This window comes from Pelecanus crispus, chromosome 4, assembly GCF_030463565.1.
Source record: "Pelecanus crispus isolate bPelCri1 chromosome 4, bPelCri1.pri, whole genome shotgun sequence".
Taxonomy (NCBI): domain Eukaryota; kingdom Metazoa; phylum Chordata; class Aves; order Pelecaniformes; family Pelecanidae; genus Pelecanus; species Pelecanus crispus.
In genome coordinates, this window is record NC_134646.1 from 32,964,261 (window position 1) to 32,986,464 (window position 22,204).

The 22,204-nt window shown below is 42.8% G+C and overlaps 1 protein-coding gene across 2 annotated transcripts in view; it reads left to right on the plus strand.

Moving 5' to 3' along the window:
- UNC5C (unc-5 netrin receptor C) overlaps nt 1-22,204 on the plus strand; it is a 270,036-nt gene that overhangs the window by 194,022 nt on the left and 53,810 nt on the right. For both annotated transcript variants that reach the window (XM_075708767.1, XM_075708768.1), the window contains exon 4: nt 11,579-11,682. In XM_075708767.1, coding sequence (XP_075564882.1) covers nt 11,579-11,682 — 104 coding nt within the window. The remainder of the gene's footprint in view (nt 1-11,578; nt 11,683-22,204) is intronic.

Genomic DNA, 22,204 nt, shown 5'->3' on the forward strand with positions numbered 1-22,204 from the left:
AGAGAGCGATTTCAATTTTTTTTTCTTTTAAGCAGTCAGCACTTCAGAGAGGCTTAGCAATGTTTGAACAGTTGTTTTTTCAGATTATGACTCCTAAGTTACCTCATTTAGTAGATTTTCATGTCCTGCCAGTTAGCCCTTGACAGATGACCATTAAATTAACACGGTTTAGAAGGCTGAGTGTATTTCACTTGATGGTTAAGTAACTTTTATATACTGCCATATCTATGCACTTAATTTCTATATAACACATAATCATTGTATGTATATGCAAGTTATTTTATATGAATTGACATTTCTTCCTAGGTGTCCAAATGTCTGTTGAAGGCATTCATAATTTAAAGTTTGCTTCTTTTTCTTACCATATTTTGGAGAGAGAAGAACAATCAGTTCAGTGATTTTTTTCTAGAGTCTTGGTGGTTTTTTTTAAAAACAGTCTACTTAAATAAATTCCAGGGAGTTTTATGTGCCTGTAACTCAAACATGGCTTTGTATTTTAGTGAGTTTTTTTTTACCCTCTTGTTCCTGAATTTGGGGTTCTTGGGCAGTTGTGACACAGGCAAATCACTTAGACTCCTTGGGATTAAGGTTTGAACTGTTAGACCATCAAACTGCAGATTTTCAAACAGCAGCAAAAACATTCTCTGCAAAATTGTCCATTTCCAGTTTCACAGATTTCTATAAATTTCTCAGGTAACTCAGGACTATTTTTTTAAGAACTCATGGTGTGGGGTGTATGCCTTACTTTGTGGTGCCATTTGATCTACAAGATCCCTGTTTCAAACTGTGGACTCAGATATACCAATACTCATCTATATTTACAGCCTTGACTTCAGAGGACTGAATCTGTACTGGCAATATAATAGTTATTTCCTATCTAAACTTTAAACACAGCTGCTAAGTCTTCTGCTGGCTACACAATGTGCCATGAGTCTGGGGTGCAAGGTAGGGTCCATGCAGTATTTATTAATCCAGAAAATCAAGGATGTCCAAAATTTAAGAGGGGTAGAAGAGTCCATCTCTCCAGCTCTGTCTGCAGCTATAGTTTCATGTTTGTCACCAATGCAGTCTTCACTTTTAATTGGCACGAAAAGTGAGCACTGACACCTTTAGGAAAGGTGAGGCGTAAATGGAGTATGTAAAGTGCTCTGCTTAAGTTATATTATTATTTATTTTAATACCTGAACCTGGTGATTTCATCTCCACAGGTACAACTGTAACATAACTATCCATACCTAGCACATTAAGAAAAGCTTCTTTCCTTCTCCCTGTCCCTCTTCTCCTCCTCTTCTTCTTTCTCCTTCTCCTCCTTCTTTTCTCCTTCTCTTTCTCTCTTCTCTCCCTTATGCCTACCAGCCTTATTCTGGAATTATTGTGTCCTCTCAAGGGCTGGAGCTGCACTCTATTAAAACAAACAAACAAAAAAGCATTCAACATCTCTGTTCACTGAGCGTGTAATAGAATTAACTGAAAAGTAATTTGAAAGTGTGAAAAATGTGCATCCTGGAAAAGCGGCTTGTATTTGTTTAATGCAGGGTCAGGCATATGTCAGAAAGTACGTAACAACCTAGTCAATGAAAGTTCTCTGTGAAAATCAATTGCAACATTGCTCTGGCCAAGAGCTTCAGTTATTCAGGAAGGGAGTAATCTATAAATATGGAGTGAAGATGCTGCTGGTTTTCAAAGGCTGCCCATGCTAGCAATATAAACAGGAAAAGAGTCTGAGTCTAAAGCCAACATCCTGGCTTCTCTAAGTGTTCAGGACATTTAACGGCATCTCGCTGTTGCACCCCTGGACAACAAGTATGCTAGGAAATCACTCCCTTCTGTGCAGGCTGTTTCTGAAAAGGAGGAGAACCAATAGGTGATAGAAACATCATTATTTTCAGCTTTTTACCTATTTCATGGAATTCATCTTCCTGAGGTGTTGGTCTCCCCATGAGAACAGAGCTGAGCATTTAATCCTCTTAAAATAGCAGATTTGTTGGGATTAATTTTCACTTTGCCATTCTAGATATCTCAGTAACCAAAGTAGGGACACCTAACGTATATCTTGGTGGAGCTGGAACGATACAATTTTCTGAGATATTGGCCTATGAAAGTGCTAAAATGCATCTCCTCTTTATTCACATGTTTCTTATTTATTCTAGGCACATCCTATCAGGAGCAGTAGGAGTCACTAATATGTTTTGATACAGTTTTTCTGCTCAATTAAAAATACCCGTTACTTTTGTGGAGGGAGGAAGGAGGGGGTTTGGGTAGTTTCATCTCTGGTTGGAAAAAACGCAGTATAAAGTTTTAATGTGATTTTTATGTAACAAGACTGATGTCATTGAACAGATAAAACCTAACAGGGCAAAATTCCCGTTAAAAGGATGAATGAGTCCTGAGCCTGTGTAACCAAGAGTAGAGTTAAACCCACTGGAAAATACATCTGATAAAGACTAAACAATAGCTGCAGGATTTGACCTAATTTTTAGATCAGATAATAAAGGGGTGGCTAAGGAAATTTGCTCTGAGCCCACATGCATAAAGCAGCCTCACTTTTCGTTTGCTCCAGTTTGGTGTTGCTGTAGCCTCGCTGACTTCATGATGTTAACCCAGGCTGTCCTTGAGAAAACATAGTAAGAATATAAGCCCTAAATCTGCTGCCTGATTTTGGATTTATTGAAAACTTATAAGAAAATAGCAGCTTTCTCTGTAATTTCTGTTACCTGATCATTTTTGGTGTAATGACTGCGGATATTCTCTTCTTTTCCTTTATGCATTATCTAAAATCAGAATTTTAAAAAAAAGTAATTTTAAGAAGCCCTGATGTAGTAAGGAACTGCGCTTGTTAATCTTTTGTATCATTTGATATGTTTCCTATGTACTTATCTAAAAGCCTCTTTTCCCCCAGACATTTTTTCAAAGGAATGTAGCTAATATATGCATGTCAGATACTGTATACTGATAAGATTAATGCAGTACTGAAAAGTAGACTAGTTCACCTGATGGTTTATCTCTACTTACAAGGGGTGTGCAGTCATACAAAGAAACAGATATGAAAAAAAAATCACAGATTCTTTACTGACACTCCGTTATCTCACCTTTTAGTACTGGGGCCCATGCTCCGCGTTACATTGCTGTAGTGCCTTTCTTCCCTCACTTCACACACCTAATCCAAGCAATGCTGTGAGGACATGCTCCTATAGCCACCAAAGTATTAGAGCACATTGCAATAGATACAAAGTTGGGTGGATGTTGAGATAAGGAGAGAGACCTGGGAAAGGCATCACTTGAAAATTTTAATAGGAAACTACATCCAGGATATGCAGTATTAAAAAAATAACCCAAAAATGTGGTTTTTGCACTTTGATAAGTGTGCATGAGAGTTAGTAGAGATAGGACCTTAATTCCTTCCTTGTGTACCATTTAAGTTGCTACTAATTGATATCTGCTGCTTGTAGTTAATAAAGGGATAACTGAAGCACATGGTCTTGAGCTGAGATTACTGAAGAGAGAATGGCAGATCACAGAAAGGGCAGCAGAGAAGGTAACTGAGCGTTTAACATATTTGATACCACTCTGCTTTTGCTTCTGACAGGCATGTTTCTGTACCGCTTCCCAAGTTAACAGGCATGACCAGCTTCCAAAGTTAAGGATGCAGTTGCAACAGTAATAAATACAAATCACATTGCTTTGTAATAAAAAGCTAAGACTTTATAAATTAAGATGGACTTCACTGTTAGCGTTGCTTAAAAAACAAAAGGAAACCCCTTTACTGAATTTGATTTACTGAATTTACTGATTAAATATGAGTTTAATCACTCAGTAGGAGCCTTGAGAATATCCCACCTACACTGTCATGCCTAAGAAATTATCATCTTTCAGTAGAGTCTGCTTAGTGCCTGATGGTGAAACACAGATGCAGTCAGGAAGTTAACAAAATTTTGTGTATATTTTGGTAGTGACCAGACAGCTGTGTGAGTCAGATTAGAAGAGCAACAACAACAAAATACCATGTTTATACAAATTATTTTCTGTTTTAGTGTTTCAGTGTGTTGTAAATTCAATTCTACATATGAATTGCAACGTACACTTGATGTGCACCTGTTGAGGTTAGGTCATTTGAACTTTACGTCTAGATTTATTTGAAAAACAAGAACTTTGGATTTCATCTTCAATCACCAAATAAAATAATGATTAGAATTAACTTTAGAAGTTAGTTTGCAGGTTAAGCTTACAAAGAAAAACAAGAAATATTGAGCTATCAAGTAAAAAATACAAGAGGAGCAGAACAGTACACACACAATGAAAACACATCTCACTGCATTTATTCCCAAACTTGGATGACTGATGCTGAGTTGGAGAATCATGACTAATACTATAAAACCCATTTGCTCAGTGAATTCTTGATAAAGTTTGCTTGCTTGTATTCTTTACAGTTGTATCAATACCAGATGTGTTGAGTGGGTCATTCTTCATTATAAGCATAGCCCATGGGGAAGCTGTGTTGCAAAGGAGTGTTTTTTTCTTACCAGCACCTGGCTGAACTACCTTAGAGCTGAAGAGAGGAGGGGGAAAACTGTTTTTTCTGCAGACATGTAAGCGGTGAGTCTCCAAGGAGTCGTCAGGGTGCAGTGTTATCCCCAGCTGGCTGAAGATGCCATTGGCAGAATGAGGGGCTGGCAGGTGTGCACCTCCCGTTTGCTCAGGCTGTAAATATGTAGGGAATAAAAGAGGAGAGAAGATCCTGGGCTCAGGCAAAGCGTCTTGCAGATTGTAGCCTGACAAGCAAAGGGAGTTCCTCGCCTCATTCCATACCTCAGGTCAACGGATGTAGCAGCCTGCATCCCCAAACCATGTGGTGGACTTCCAAGAAGTCTGCTTCAGTCCCCATCAGTTGGTCACCTGTGAAAGCTGATGCTGCTTCTTGGCTGCGTGGGATGGCAGCCCGAGGCCTTGCTCCCTGGGCCACCGGAGGGCTACGGGCAAGCTCAGCCCAAGCCGCAGGCTGCTAGGCATCTTTGGAAAGGGGGAAGCTCCACCGCCCCTGATGTTCCTCTCCAGGCTGAGAAGGTGGCTGGGGCAGCCTCGTGGTGCCACAGGATTTGTCTTTAGGGCTGGCCAGATGTGAAACAACCCCTCCAGAGAAGGGAAGAGTGGCACAGAGTTCTGTATTAAGCATAAAGATGGGGTTTCAAGGTGTTGACTTATTTCCTCTGTCCTCAGCTCCAGCTGCTGATGCTTGGGCTGGCTGAGAGCAGAGCCCTGTCCAGCTGCAATCTCATCCCGTGAGCAGCAGCACACTGAAGGAGGGCAGGAGGCTTTGATCAACACCCAGCATGTGGCTGATGCAGCAGGGGACTCCGCAGGGCGAGGCGCCACACTTAAAAAAGCAATTGATAGAGGTTTCAGAGGGATCCCCTGGGTTACAGACTGATGACGCTCCTGTGACTGTCTCAGTGGAAATCTGGTTTGATCTAATTAACAACAGAGAGCTGGAACCCCACAAGGACAAAATTAAAAAAAAAAGGAGTTTTTTGTACCTAACCTTTCCATTACTTACCCACCAGTGTGATTGATCGCCGCACAAAGGTCATAGACTCAGCTGTGAACAGAAAAGAGAGGCCTAAGTATGCCTGATAGCACATGGTTTCTTACATTTAGAATTGCAATTCAGTCTCTAATGCCTTTTTTTCAGACAAAGGTGTCTCTCAACTCCACCCGCATCGTGGAAAGTGATGGAAGAGGAACAGGCCAGTTTTGTAGTATTAGTCATGATTCTCCAACTCAGCATCAGTCATCCAAGTTTGGGAATAAATGCAGTGAGATGTGTTTTCACAAGAATGTGGATCCTCTTTCATTTTGTAGAACATCAGCAGCATTTTCCCACTTGTTTTCCACCATTATTTTTCTGTTTGGGTATTTCTTATTAGGCTAGGTAAAATTAAAACAGCATTGAACCTTGCCTCTTGAGAACACTTGAAGTGGAGAGCTTGGCTACCTATTGATCCTCTAATAATGGCTAAAATAATACCAAGCCATATTCCCTTTTTTCCTAGTGTTTTAATTGGATTTTTTCTTATGACACGTTTGGTTTTATATGAATGCCTGTATATACTTACCCAGATAAAGCAAGCTATCTTCTAGATGGAAATATGTACTTCTTGTGAAGGTCTTTTCACATTCTTAAAACCTTATTTCTCTGAAAGCACACACCAAACGTACTTCTCTTAATGGGTATAGTTAATATGAAAGCTGGATAGAAAATAATGTTTTTTCTTTTTGTGCTGTTAATGCTTGCTCGTTTTTTGAATTGTTTGTTATAGAAGGAAAGTTGATGGAGTTACTAGAAGGAGAACAGAGTCTTTAAGGTCTACCAAGGGCAGAAATCCATCTTTCCCTGACAGTAATGCTGCATTGTTCTGTTCATTTCTGGTTTACATCTAATTCCTGGCTGACAAGTGTCCGTTTTTCATGCTCATTCATTAGTCACCCTTGCATTAGCACTGCCTTGAAGGCGTCTGGTCTGCCACATTTCTCAGAAATGATAAAAGATATCCTTAAAGTTCCACCCACCCACCCATCACAGTAAAACCCAGAACAGCAAAGAGATAAAATACATTTGATTAAAAAAATGAATAGGGTCATTCTTTGCTCCTTCTTAGAAGCTGACAGGTAGAAAAGGAAGTGGGGAAATGCCATGAGTTCCTGTAGAAACTATTACCTTTAGCAGGTAAAAATGCGACTTCTGAGTGGTTTGTTAGCTAAAAATGCATTAAAGGAAGTCATTTAGCAGTGCATCAAAATTAAGATCTAATGCCCCTCTCCCCAAAAAGCATAGTGATTCAGGAATAGAGCTACCAATACGGTGTACACTGAGATTCTGATTTCCCATTATACTATTTCAGTTTTATGCTTGTGGAAATTCTCTCATTTCAGTGCAGCTCTGAATGCAGCCATCTGTCCTTACCAGAGAGCATTGTGCAGGAGTATTTCAGGAGTCTTGGAGGAAAGTCTCATCTTAAGTATGCTGTAAATGTGCTGCGATATATGCCACAAGAGTCCCCTCTGAATTTACTAAGACTATACATTAGTAAAGAAAATAGAGTCTGGCTCACGGTGGCAAACCAGAATTTTAATTCTCCTTGGTTTCTTTTTATGAAGACAGCCTTGAAGAGAAGTTAGAGGCAGGGGAAAATGTCCGATGGGGGTGCAGGCTGTCCACTGAGCCTGGCGGTGACATCCCCACCTGCAGCTGGGTGAAATAGGTGAGAGAGCTGGTGTGGAAAACAAGATGGACCCTTCAGCATTGCTGTCCACCAGGGCTTGCTCCGCTCCAGAGGACATGAGCTGCGGCAGCAATATTGCCTGTATAAAGGGAGGAAGAGTATTGCTAACACAGACAGTCAGGGATTATTCTACATTACCAAAATAATAATAATGGAAAGAAAGTGCAACTGCCTTTCTCTTGTGTCTCTCCCTGTTGAAGGTGAGGGTAGAGAAGGCTCGCTCTCAGCGTCATATTAACAGGGCTGCTGCCAACCCAAGGCTTTAATAATTCACACTGCCTCTTCACAGACAAAGAGGTCCTGACCCAGAATTGATCAAATGTTTTATTGTTTTGCTTTTTCAGGCATATTTTCTGAAGATTGTTAAAACTTTTTTTTTTTTTTTTTAAATGGGATGTATTTTATTTGTCTTTTGCCATTATCTGGGAAAATTTATCCCTTCTGTCCTTGCTTGCAAGCGATTGTAACTTACCTGACACTGTGAAAGAGTGAAAAATGTTACTGAAAATACTCTGCTTGGAAAAGATCCAAAGCCCCTCAGTACTCACCCACTCCCGGTGTGAAGTTGCCATGATGACTATAATTGTTAAATGGCAAAGAAAGCTGAAGATTGAAGAATTAGGAGGATGTTGTTGTTATCCACAGAAATCATAGCAAGAGCCATAGAAAAAAACCAGTCATTTCAAAACCCAGTGCCGTCCCAGCAGGGTGTTTCATGATAGTTAGAGCAGGTGACGAAGTTGTTTGTCCAGGCTCTCCGCTTCTTCACCACTTAAGAAAACACCTTGTTAACTTGTTTGTCTATTACAACCAGCAAACTTTATGCTTGGTTAGGTAAAACCTGCCCTGCACAGCTGCCATCTGTAGCTATTTGTAGGTGGCATGGCTGCAGCGGGAGGTGGTGGGTAGTTCTGGTGGGATAAAGCTGGGAACACATGGGAGGGAGCCAAAAGAGTAAGGTATAAGAGCTCCCAATCTTGTAAATACACAATTATGTACTTCCTCCCCCCTCCGCCCCCAAATTAGTATCATTTATTCAATAGTATTTAATGGCTCCTTTGAGAACATTACTCTCTGTTATGTCAAGGTCCCTACTTAGTGTATTTTTAGTTTGTGGATCATTGACCTGCTTGAATCCAACGGCGTCGTTAAAGCATCTGCACGCAGCAAGGCTCCAAGAGCGGGGGGAGCCGGTGTCGCGCAGGGTTTGTCTCACCCGCGAGGGCCCCGCTGCAACGGTTCCCAGGGAAAAGGGGCTGTTCATACCCAGCAATTCCACCTGTTGATAATAAAGAGGTTAAAGTGGGATTTTTTACTGGTATTACACATTTCTAGACTAATGCTATTTACTTTTGTATGCACTAAAATTTGGGGGTTTTTAAAGGCAAACACTTTATGAGAGAGGTGATTATTAACGGAGAACTTCAGAGCTCTATTAATGTTTCAGGAAGGTAGGCAGGACAGTAAATCAACATGTCAGGGAAAAACTCAGGTTATTATCTATCTAATCTGCCTTTACTGTCTTCATCCCTCCATATCTGAACACCTGAAAGCTATTATTAATGTACTATTTATTACTGTGCTTATATGCTTCTATTACCAGCACAGTAACTTTCTCATTTATCCTCAGCCATGATATTAGAGCACGATACATCTGTTATAATTGTCTGCACTGTGCACGTATGTATACCTGTTAGATGCACTAAGTTGTACCCAATGGGGAGGTAACTCTTTTCCTTTGGAAATACCTGTGGAACTAGCAATAATATCATCATATGGGTACTGCTAGCAATATAACCTGGGTGATTTGCTAATCTAAAGAAAAATGCATTAACCTGGTGTTATGTGTACCCAGGATACGTATCAAGCCCACAGGATGTGTGAGGAGCCTGGGCTAAAGGAAGGGTGTGGTGTCCTGAGAAACCCACCAGCTCTTGAAAGAGCTGCTCATCTCTATGTTCAACATGCAGAAGTACAGCAAGCCAAAACTCAGCATTTGGAACGACTTCCACCCACAGGGCACCTGGAGGGTTTTGGTGTTACTCAAATTGAGCCGTACAAGCCAGATGTCCCCTGGTTAGCCTGTCAGAGAGGGTGGGATAAAGCTGGTGGGCTGGTGATGCTGGAGCTGGTAACGTGGTGGGAGCCATGTACGGGCATCGGAGACTGACCTAATCTGGCTGGTTGTCTTGCCATGGTCACTCTCACATGAACGAGCCTTGCTGGCCTGGAATAACTCCAGTGTGACAAGGATGCTGACAGGCACAGTCTGGTGAAGCTTGGCATGTCATCCTAAGAAATGATCACTTCCAGATGTTTGCTCCTCCTCTTTGCCATAAGTTATCCAGTGTTGTATGTTAAAGCCCCCTACGTCAACAACTGAGGTCAAAATGGTGGATTTTGTAGAGGTAGCTGTGACATTGGCATGTGCTTCCTTTTGACAGAGGGTAACCCCCAAACAAGCAGACAGCTGGAGGCAGTAATTTCTTACATTGTCACAGTAAGATCTGCCAAAGCTTATCTTTCTGTGCTCTAAACTGTGGCCATAAATTGTGTCCCATCAGAGGGGGTCTCAGCATCCCTCCCCTGTGTGCCGGAGGGACAGGAATGCCAGTGGTGGGGAGGGAGTGGGGTTTGGGGTTGGTGAAGAACAGAGATGCCTCAGTTTCACTAGAGAAATGCATGGGTTTAAGGACGTTAGAAGCTTACCACATTATCAGCTTAAGTTAAAATCAGCATCTCCAGCTATGACAGAGCTTTTCCGTGGTACAATTAGGTTGACATCTAATTCCAAGTATTTAAACAACCACATTTTCCTGATATAGGCTAAGAGACAGAGGTCTCGTGCTATTTGAAAGCGAGTTTCAGAGGAGCTGATTTTGGTGGCAGATGCCCCATCTCCTTTTCCATCTGTGCATTCGCCTGCCCCAGGTTTTGCCTTTTGGTAGTGCTGATGCAGTTCCTTGTGGGGTCAGCTGTAAATCAGACCTTGGAGGTAATCTAGATGAAAAATAACCCTTTGGATGGTTTATTTGTAAACTGGTTCAATTCAGTGATCTGTTTTCTAGCACAGCCGCAGGTTTTGGCTTCAAAATATGAAATACTTGGCTTTTAAATTTTTCCCATATGACTTGTTTCCAATATGACACAAGTATTTGTGCAACCTCGCCATGAGCTAGCATAGGGAACTGGTCTGACTTCATAACAAAAAGTAAAATAAAAATCACTTTTTTGCAAGGTTTTTTTTAAAACACAAGTATTTGTGCAACCTCACCATGAGCTAGCATAGGGAACTGGTCTGACTTCATAACAAAAAGTAAAATAAAAATCACTTTTTTGCAAGGTTTTTTTTAAAGTCAGGCCAGCTCTCTGATGTGACTTTGAACATGGCCCCGTGTCCATTTGTAGCAGGAACCAGCAGCAGGGAGAAATATCCCCAGTCGCTACTGGGCCTGAATGCTCAGTTTTCCAAAACCCCATCCTCCCTGGCACAGCGGAGAGGGAGTCAGTCCGTGGCAGAAATATGGAGCTAGCAGTAAGGAGGGAACTTCTCAAGTCCATTTTACCACCAATGCAAAGATATTACAGAAGCATGCAAAAAAGCCAAAGTGCACAGCTGTCCAGTATGATGAACTGGTCCGACATTTGGAGGCTCATTTGATGCCCTCTCTGCCTGCCACATTTCTATGGTGCTGTGCAGGGATCCAAGCACAGTTCAGCTCCACATTACAATTATTATTCTTATTATTGCTATTTTTTTTTTCTATTTAGTGCTACAGGCATAATGATAAGGTGAAGACAAATTAGCTAAAGCTGTGAAGTTAAAACTTACAAACTAAAAGTACATTAAATTGCAGCACGAGCACTTTCATCCATGAGTTTAAGGCAGCTCATCTTATGCGCTGTAGTTCTACAGATTTATTTAATTTTCCACAACTTTCTTTAGTACTTCACTGGCATAGTTTACCAAACGTGAATTGTAAGAAGGGAGTTGTTTTGCTTTTTGTTCTGTGTCTGGACATGACCTTCCACAGTGAGGCCTTGGATCCTTGCTGGGTTCACATGCTCTACCACAATATAAATAATAAATCCACTATGAAACCTTTGACCACTTAATGTTGGAATGAACTGAAAACACATCCCAGTCTTTTTTTTTTAAGTGCTTCACTTTCCAGGGAGCAGAAATGCTATTTTCTCTGTTTAGAAAGATCTCTCGCATTTATCCAGTATGGCAATCGTGTAACTTAAATGACCAGCTATTAATACTACTAATTCTTTTTCTTCTCCTTCTCCCTCCCCAGATCTCCGGAAAACTTTCGAGCAGGAGCCCTTAGGGAAAGAAGTGTCCCTGGAGCAAGAGGTTCTGCTCCAGTGCCGTCCCCCCGAAGGCATCCCAGTAGCTGAGGTGAGCAGCAACAGCAGTGTCCTGGCACTTGGACGTCCTAACTAAAGCCTGATCGGTGGCTAATGGTGCAGTGAGTTAGGACATGGCATGATGAATGGGTGGTAATGGAGAGCTGACTGACTATTGCTCGTAGACAAGATTGATTGGGAACTGACTAACGGCTTTGGATTATGGTGCCTTGCTGGGCAGAGCTGCAGGCGGTTTGGTTTCAGTTTTTTTCTTCCCTTTTAAAAATCACTGTTGTATCTGGCATCCAAGGGACGCATAGCTAGTGGAGCATATTAATACCAGCCTACTATCTTTCCTTTTCCTTGTAAAGAAAAAAACATTTCACTTATTCTGAAAGGTACATTTCAAGCATAGTAGAAAGACGTTTTAAGTTTTAGTTTGCCAGATTATATTTCCCTCACAAGTTTGTGCACATGCTCGTGTGTGCACCAGCCCACCAGCTCAGCACACGAGGATGTTCCACGGTCCAATATGGGATCCCAGGTGAAGCAGCAAGGTGGGGGCAAGTAGGGGGATGTATCTGCCTAATAATCCATCTTCAGGGGCTTATCTGGTTTTCCTACTGGCATTTAAGTAAACCCAGAGCAGGTAGCCTGCCCTCCACCTGGCAGGAACGAGCCTACCCTTCAGCAAAATCTGTGCCCACTGACAGCAGTGGGTGTCCCTGTGAACAGGAGCTTGCCTAAGTGCAGTGGTGGTTCCAGCTTCATCCTCATTGCTCACGGGAGGGGGGTCTCTGAGTCACAGGGGGGCCTCTGAAATCCTAAATCCGCTGCGGCTGTTAAGGGAAAAATTGATTGTTAATGACGGTAATTCCCCTATCTGAATTCTCCTCAGTTTTCCTCTGCCATGCACAGAAGAAACTGTTGCCAATTTGCATTAGGATAAGTTAGACTGTCATGGCTAAGTAGCAAAGTGGTTGTCACTCAGCACTGATGACTGATTTCTCAGGAGATGAAGCTTAAAGTGTTACCTCCCCATCTAACCCAAGTTTAGATTTAATCGAAATTGCAGAAACGTGTCCACAATCATCAGACGGAATAATTAGCATAGAAGATTTTTCCCATTTTCTTTTTTCATTGGCTGTTTTCTTTCTCCATTAAAATCCCCAAAACTGTAAAGAGCATTTAAGTCTGCCAAGCCAGCTTACTGACAACTGTAATATTAATCAGTTCGCTTTCCTCAGGAACTTAGCAGCAATTTTTCATTGTCCTTTCTGATGCTTCTTTGCATCAGATGAACTTGCCATTGTGCCACGACAGGAGTATTTGCAACGGGATATGTTGTTCAGGTGGTGCAGGGTGGTACTGGGGAACTTCATTACCTTTGCTAGAAACAGAGATTGATGATGATGGGTAGTTTGTTTGAATACAGTGGTACAAGCACCTCTGAAATTTCAGCAGCCAGTCCAGTTATTCCTTCAGAAAGGTCTGTAATGCCCAGTTGGGCAGCTGGGACCCAAACAGCGTGATTTAACATGGCGCGTGGAAGTGATCTCTGAAAAGATCCTCTGTGAGCTGCTCTCATAATAATTGCACTTTTTCCTACCTTCTAGTATCCTGGCTCACTCTGTCAATAGCCGAGATTCATGACTGTACATTAACTGGCTCTGAATCTTATTTGTACCATGGTCGGGGCAGACACCAATTAACACTTGGCAGGCTCGGAAATTGTATACTCCCCATCTGACATTCAAAAGAACCGCTCTCAATGTTGGGTTTTTTCCTCTTCTGACTTTTGAAGTCAGAAGGAGATCAAACACCCAGATTGGACAGCTGCCTAATACAGCCTCTTTGTAGATTCTTTCCAACACTATTAAAAGAACAAAGACCTGAACACTGATGAATATGAATACCTTAATGTGACACTTTATTACAGCCACTTGCTGAAGCTGGTAAGATAAATTTAAAAAAATGGAAAGATGAAACGTAACTTGGTGGGTTGAAGGATTACATGATTATTTTAGTTTAGGGATGAATGAGTTCCTTGTTTAAGCTTCGTTTATTTGTTCAGAGAAGTTTCTGATATGATAGTACAGGTAACTAAGTAAGAAAGGACTTGGGAGAAGGCAGGCAGCAGGCGGAGGCTATTTTTCCATCTTGTTGAAAGGCTGCTTTGATTCTGAGTAGGGTAATGCATATGCTGCAGCCATGAGCAGCATTTCCAAATGCTTTGATGAACATATACCTCAGACTCTTCCCACTCTGGGCACGGTGTTTTGTTTTGGTTTTTTCCCACTTCCTGACTTCTGAAGTAGTCACTGGATTTAACACCAAGACAGAGGAAGAAAAGCCTACGCTGTGAAACTGTACAAAATACACATTCAGTGTAATGTAATGCTGGAGGCCAGAGTCCCACCACCTTCCCCTTGCTTTTTCTCTTTAATTTTATTCTCCCCCTTCATTTTGGCTTTTTCCTGGTATTTCAAAGTGGTGGGAACAACTACGCTAAGGGATACATTCTGTCCTCTTTTCAATAGCTAGGGAATTTAGTCTTATAATTCCCAGCATATTTAACTGCAATTAACTGTGTCAAGCTCTCATGGATCAATGCTAGAGCAGATCTTATTATTACTGAAAAGCTGAACGACACAGCAGCATACAGCTGCTCCAGAGGGCAAGAAGGACAAAGACAGAGATGGGCAGGCAAAGCTTTTAAGGCAGCACTTACCACTCCCTCAGATCCACCAGAACATGATGAGCATTAGAGTAGACTCAGATCACGGCCACTACAAAAAAAAAAGCCCTAGATCCAAATAGAAGGTGTGTTAAAATACACCAGCCTCATGGCCTGAGGTCAAATCAAAGTACATCTTGCTTGTTCACTTGGGACAAAGTGAGGAACCGAGGGTTTGCCTGGTCTCTGGGGCAAACCAGATCAGCTTCTCTGCGGCCATATACCCCTGCCCACCAGCCCCACCCAACATCAGTGCCAGCTGCACAGCGGCATGTCTCCCCACTCCCAGTTTTATAGCCAATATCAAGCTGAACCTACCTACAGGTTCTGAAACACCCGGGTGAATGTTTTGTCTTTTGCAATGTGTGGCCCAGGCAAGCAGCAGAAGGACCAGCGCAGGTGCTGTTACGCTGAGGTTTCCACACATAGCTGAGGGGTGAAGGGGCAGACTCACATACTCCTGCGGTGAAAAAAAAGGAAGGAATGGACATAAAAACAAACAACACCCTGCCCTAACTCCATGCTTCCCTACCTTCTGCTTTTCCACAATGGGGAGAAATAGGGTAAGGTGGTGAGATAAGCAGACATGCCAGACTGGGCGGGAGCTGCTGGTGCTCAGCAGAACTCAGACATTTGCAGCTCCCCAGTGTCGACAGAAACACCCGTTTCAATTCCGCCCTCTTCTGTGTATGCATTTTTTCAAACCTAACCTGAGAAGGCAGGAAGGATCCCATTCTGCGACGCTCCAACAGTAATGGCAGAGTTATTAGCAATTAACCCCTTAGCTCATTTAATTTGTTCTTTGAAAGATGCCAGCATCATATTGCACATGATAAAATTTCATTGGAGACACCGAGTCACATCAAATTAGCTCATTGCAATAGGTTATAGATCAAAACATCAATGAGATGTAAGATTGGTTAATATGCCATAAGCTGCCAGACGAACTTTTGCGTTGAAATGTATGATTTGCAGCACCTTTAACGGGGGGATAATTGCTTTTTTAATTATAATTGAGGTGTTTCACAGAGTAGTTTAATTGCAGAACAGGGTGTAACATACAGTTTGGTGACCCAGTTGGGTTTAAAACTGGACGTGATATTTATCCACATTCATGGCTTTAATTAAGAACTAGAGCAAGGGGAAAATCATCCCTGAGTCAAGAGGCAGAAGAGGGTGTTTTGCTGAGTCAAGATGACTGTGACACAGGCTTTATTCAGCTGCTTTTGCACAGGCAAAAGCTGGTGGAAGCTGGGGACTTCTCCAAATAGGCAGCATCAGGTGGCTGCTCCATCTAATTGATTATTAATACGACCGCTGTTTGCTTTGTTTCATGAGAGCCCCTTATGTTTTGCAGCAGTTATCCCTTAATTGGGAGTTCATGTGTATGCATTTCCATGCAGGTGTGTGTCGCTAAGGCAGTGTTTTATATTCCCGGCAGGAAAGTGAGCTCTAAGAGAGTTGAGTAGAGGAGTTTGTGGCCACAAATACTAATTAGCTGGGAAGTGACACTGTCCTTTGCAGTGCCTTGCAGCATACAGCAGAACTGCCTTCTGGTGTCAATGGGAGGAAGAGCGGGGAGGGGGAGGCGGGTTTGTGTGCAGAAGGAGCACAGCCCAAAATGAATGAGGACTGCTCATTCATTTTGCCCTGGAGAGCCATGGGGTAAGGTCTGGCAATGCAGGCCTGTCCTTCTCCAAAAGTACAGGATAAAGCTCCCCGTAATGTTAGTGTCCCGTCCCATCCATTCCTGTTCCTTTTTGCATACTTGTTACACCCCAACCTACTGGTGGGTGGTCAGGGCACTCTTTTGAGAAGCATGTAGGTTACAACCCCCTGCTTGAGGATAGGCTTGCATTTGGGTCTTGTGCTTTCCTGGGAAATACACTGACTGCTACTAGCTTATTAGGTGGCCTTATTTTTACATTTCCTACCAGTTCATTTTTACAGTGCAGAAACCCATGCCAAGATGCACAGGTCTTCTTGCAGGGCTGAGTTTTTTGAGACCTGAATTTTCTATGAGATCTACCCCTATACTTTTCCTTTCCAGTGCAATTCCATCGATGCCAATGTAAGTGAGGGCAGAGCATGCTCCGAAGTGAATCAAGTTGCTGTACTTGGCACAGGTGAGGCTGCACCTGGAATACTGTGTCCAGTTTTGGGCCTCTCAGTACAAGAAGGACATTGAGGTGCTGGAGTGTGTACAGAGGAGGGCAACGAAGCTGGTGAAGGGTCTAGAGCACAGGCCTTATGAGGAGCAGCTGAGGGAACTGGGATTGTTTAGTCTGGAGAGAGGAGGCTGAGGGGAGACCTTATCGCTCTCTACAACTACCTGAAAGGAGGTTGTAGCAGGGTGGGTGTTGGTCTCTTCTCTCAAGTAACAAGTGATAGGATGAGAGGAAATGGCCTCAAGCTGTGCCAGGGGAGGTTTATATTGGATATTAGGAAAAATTTCTTCTCGGAAAGAGTAGTGAAGCATTGGAACAGGCTGCCCAGAGAGGTGGTGGAGTCACCATCCCTGGAAGTGTTCAAAAAATGGGTAGATGTGGCACTTTGGGACATGGTGTAGTGGACATGGTGGTGTTGGGTTGATGATTGGACTGATGATCTTAGAGATCCTTTGCAACCTTAATGATTCGTAGTTTTTACTTTCATTATAAATAATCCAGCCACCAAGCCAGGAAACATGAGATTATGACTGTACCCTTAATTGGTTTAGTGGTGGACTTGGTAGTGTAGGTTAATGGTTGGACCGGATGATCTTAAAGGTCTTTTCCAGCCTAAACGATCCTATGATTCTATGATTGGATCTGACCACAGGCAAGGATGATCTGTGGGAGACTGGAGAATGGTCAGGTTTCTAGTTCCTCCATAAAATATTACAATGGGAGGTTTTCTACAGGAGCATTGACATGAACCCTGCTAGCTTATCCTCTCTACAGCTTGCTTTTTGTGGCAAAGATGGCTCTGGGATGCTGGTTTAGCTAACACAAACTTACCTCTCCGCTTCAGGCTGTACTCAGAGCAGCATTTTACCTTACACGTATTTTTGGAAGATACGCAGTGTGGGACACAGCTTTTAGCTGCATTTTTTGTTGAAGTAGATGAGCATACCTCCCAGCTTTCCCTGTAGAGAAGGTAGCTCCTCATCCTGGAGATATTATTCTGTACGCCTACAAGATTAGTCCATCAGGTCCTACTTTGACACCGACTGATTCTTGCTCCCTAGAACCAATAAGCCTCGTAGTGACTGAATCACAGAATCATAGAATCATAGAATCGTTTAGGTTGGAAAAAACCTTTTAAGATCATCCAGTCCAACCATTAACCTAACATTACCAAGTCCACCACTAAACCAATTAAGGGCAGAGTAGCAATTTCATGTTTCCTGGCTTGAAGTGTGAGAGTTACCTCCAGCAGGGCTCTGCAGAGCCCCCAGTTCTTACCAGCACCCTCAGTCACCCGGTGACAGTGCTTGCTGTGGTCAGTTCCTCTGGCAGTAACTTCTTCAGATGCAATGCTCACCTTAGTCATGAAGATTGACAATGCTTCCATGTTTTAACAGAGGTATTTCCAAAATGCAGTCTGCAGAGCACACATCAGCTGTCACTCAGGAACCATTTGATCAGGTTTTCCTGGGTTTTGCTCAGGAATTTCCCTGTGCTTCTAGAGCTGATGCTTTTCTTTCACTAAAAAGTATAACCTGGACAAAATCCTGTATGCCTTTTAAAACTGGTAGGAGGAGTTGTCTGTACAACCACAGACACTATGCAACTTCCAAGGGAGAATGGGAAAGGGGCCATCCTCCAGGACTGCAGCCACCCTCCAACATCTTGTTCCCTTATTGAATTTAATGATCCTGAAAAGCATACAGCTCTGTGCTGTTAAGAATGAGATCCATCTATCCATCCAACCAAAGAACCACAGACATCACATTGGTAATTCATTTAAAGCTGTTTCCAAACAGACTCCTCACAGTTGCTTCAGGGACCGGGGAGTCCACGTGACCACACGGTGCCAAAAGTGCCAGGCAACACACATGAGCCATGGGACGTCCTGCTCAAGCTCCTCTTTTAGGTGGGAAAGTAAACCCAGCAACTCCTTGGTAGCCACATGGCAGCTGCCATAGTTTTCGGTTAATAATGCCGTGATCCGTATTTGAATCTGAGGGTCTATGAAAAAAAGTTCTCCCATCTGCTGCTGCCAGTCCACTTTGGCCTTTGAAGTTTCTTCTTTGAGTCTTCACTTCACCGTAGTGCATAAAGCGAAGCTGTAATAAGGCCAGAGACATGCAGCAGCTGTATGTACGCTCTGTGTAGATTTTAGTACTCAAGCAGAAAGCTGGATATATGTGCAATTAAGGAAGTGTTTCCACAGCAGGAACACAAATTCCCCTTATTGGCAGCAGAAGCACAGTAGCAACAACTGAACAAAATGTCATGGTGGTTTGCATTTGCTGCCTCATTCTCCATATGTGTTTTGCAGTCTCTCATAGCTGTAATTTCAGCCTCTGTGGAGACCGCCCTTTTTTCTTCTTTTTTTTTTTAACCTTAAATGGGTACAAAATCTGTTTCCAGCAAGTAGTACACGGAGGACAGCATCCTCTTCAGCGGACAGTTGCTGGGATGAAAGCGTACATTTGAAACCAAATCCAAAAATCAAATAACATTCTTCAAAGAGGCAGTCAAATCTCAAGGTACCTGAAATAGCTGCTGGCTCAATAGCCTGTATGAAAACTGCTAAAGTTTTCTCAGTCTCACTTGGGCGTCTTGTGCTGTGTCCAAATCAGTAGTTAGCTTCACAAATGTTTTATTCTTACTGGCATATGTATGTGTGCCATTACTATCAATATGGTATGGGATACGTGTCTGTTGTTACAGTTCGGGTGGAGCGGGGGAGCTGTGATTTCCCTGTGGCTATCGGAGGCGATGCGAGCTCAGCAGGGACTGCAGCAAGGCGAGCGGTGCCGCTGTGACCGGTTGGCACAGCTGCAGAGAACACCAGCCGTAATGCTGGTGCAGTTGGGGGACCAGATGGAAAGCGATCCTGCTGTGTCGGCCAGGCATGGGGAAGGCAGGGATGCAATGGTCTCGCCTCCCAGAATCCTAAATCACCTTGTATTGAGGCAAAACTCTCACTGCTCCAGCCATTTGAGTCTTGTTTCTTCTGGACAATTGTGCTCATGGGCACCACAGGGCTTTGCCTATGTCTAGAAGGTAGAAGACTTAACTGGTTTTGGCAGGTGGTTTCCACTCTGAAGATGACTGTAGGGCAGGTTGGTGCAATGGAGGCAATGAGAGACCAGGATCCAGGACTCACACCCTGCTGACTTTCCTCTTGAGATTGCGAGAAGTGTAAGGAATGACTGGAATGATCAGGAGGGGAGGATCTAGATGAACTCGTATCCCTTTTCCATTCTTGGGTTTCTTTTGGAGCAGATGTGCTGTTGCTCTACCAGATTTTAGAACAGTCACGCATATGTATGTGTGCCAAGAGATTTAAGTGTCTAGTAATGCTAGTCACTTGGCATGGCTAAATTTGTGTCAGCAATTAGCTTCCGTAATAGGTTTTCCTGCGTATGTAATCGCTTGTGTGATTTATGTTCCCTGTGTTCATTTAGTCTGCACAGAAGCCTGGCCTGGCTTTGCAAGTCTTAGTCTCTGCATGTGCTGCCTTATTTCAGGCTGCTGCTGGAAACATCCTGCAGCAGCACAGGTCTGGCTGCAGCTCCAAGGTACAGCCGGGGCAGTGATTGCAGGTTTTCTGTTCTTGCTGATGGTCTCGCTTTTCATGTTGGGTGGCATGTGGCAGGTTCCCTCTGTTAATTAGAACAAATGTGCCAATTATGTTAATGTATCTCCCGATACCAATCAGTGAATAATTAGAGACAACACATCTGTCTCTCAGTGGGGAGCGGGATGACAGAAATGATGCTACAAGGTATGTTGCTCTAAATTACAGCCTCCTTGGATCGTGCGCTTCCTCAGCCGGTCGCGGGGATGGCTCAGTCTTGTGGCAGGCTTGCCAGCGCATTAGCAGCACTGGATGTGTAGATCCAGCACAGCTGGCAGGAGCCGTGTGCCTCACTGCTCCACACATTACATCCAGAGCACTAAGGAGCTCTGACCAGAAAGTATCTGACTTCAGGTATGCTCCACCTTCTCGGCATCTGCAGTCACTATGAGTCAGGATTTCATTCACTGCGCTCACACCTTTACAGAGGGGCCTTCTCTTGCTAGTCAGTTTGCAAACATATAACAAAAATACCTTCTTGAGTGGAAAACTGAAAAAAGAAATGGGGATTTTGTGCCTGCTTTGTTCCAGGGGACTGGTACGTAAGAAATAACAGTTGCATGTTGCTGTAATTTTCCATAGCTGTCACCTCCACAAGGGAACACTTACCCCATCTTTCATGGCAGTATTGTTGCCAATTAAATGATTTCTGTTATAATAAGGAAAAACTGATGCCCGGCCTTTTTCTATGTATGTGCACAGCCATCTGTACATTTATTAATAACAGTTGGTGGGACATGCCTGATTTAATTGAATAAATGGAGCTAGGTACCTGTTCAAGAATTGTTGTGACTCTAACTAGTAAATATACATCCTCAATATTTAGGCAAAAGCAAACATCTACTCTCGAAACATCTTCTCTAGAGAATTGAAAAATGGAGCCATGAGGGCATGTTTTGGTATGACCCTGAAGACAGGCATCTTGTGCACTTTGAAATACCCATGGGTATCCGACTGCCCCTCTGTCCGTTCGCCCGGAGGGGTGCAGGTCTCTGGCACATAAATGTGTGGTGCCTCATCTGCCAGCATCTTGCGAGCATGATGGTTTCCCCAGGGCACCAGTCACCATTATTCAGGCAGCAGAATTAAATTCAGGGTAAGTTTCTGCATTGACTGGATTAACAACCTACTTCAGCGAGGGGGCTGCGCCTTGGGAAATGACATAGCATCAAAAGAGATCGTTGCTTTTACCTTCTGTAATAACAGTTTGCATACTTGTCATTCATAAATCACACTGTCTCCTTCTGCTTTGTTCTCTTCTCTTTTGTATTTGACACCTGATCTCTTCCAACTTACGTGACAGGACAACCCTGCTCTCACCTATTCTGGTTACCTCAAAAAAAAAAAAAATCTGAGGTTTGGAGGTGCTGAGCACTGCAGTCACCTGCACCAGAAAAAACCGAGGCCATTAGTAACTGAAAATAAGTATCAACAAAAGTCTCATTTACATGTTGTAGCGTGTTTAATTAGTTACCATTTCTACAAGGACTGAGAGAGAAAACGCAACCAGTGGAGGGATGTGCTCTTTTTTGTGTTGCTCTGCTGATGGCTAAAATGTGTATGAAAGGCAACTCCCACCTCTTGTCAAATCATCCACCAGTTCCTCCCTTCAGATTTGATGACATTATAGTTTGCAACATGAACAGACTTGTGACATCATAAAAAACTGAATGCCAGAAGAAGACTGAATAAGATATATTCAGTCTTCTATATGTATAGATATATACAAGAAGCATCTTGTAAAAGAGATGGGGTTTAGACACGTATACACAGTATTGATGTACTGGCAAAAGAGATTTTTCAGAAAAAAAAAGACATCCTGTTGTTCTGCAAACTTAATGTTTTATTATTAGCATATTCTGTGAGCCATTAGGTGGAAAGGAGTTTTTTCCTAAGACATTCAGTGAAGAGCCAGAGGCAGTATACTGAATTATAGAGAATATATTTTTTTTCTGCTATTGGCATCTCCTGTTTTCATATCATCTTTGGTGTTTTTACACGGATGACATGGAATGTAATGCTCATAGCTTTAATTTTGTCTAAT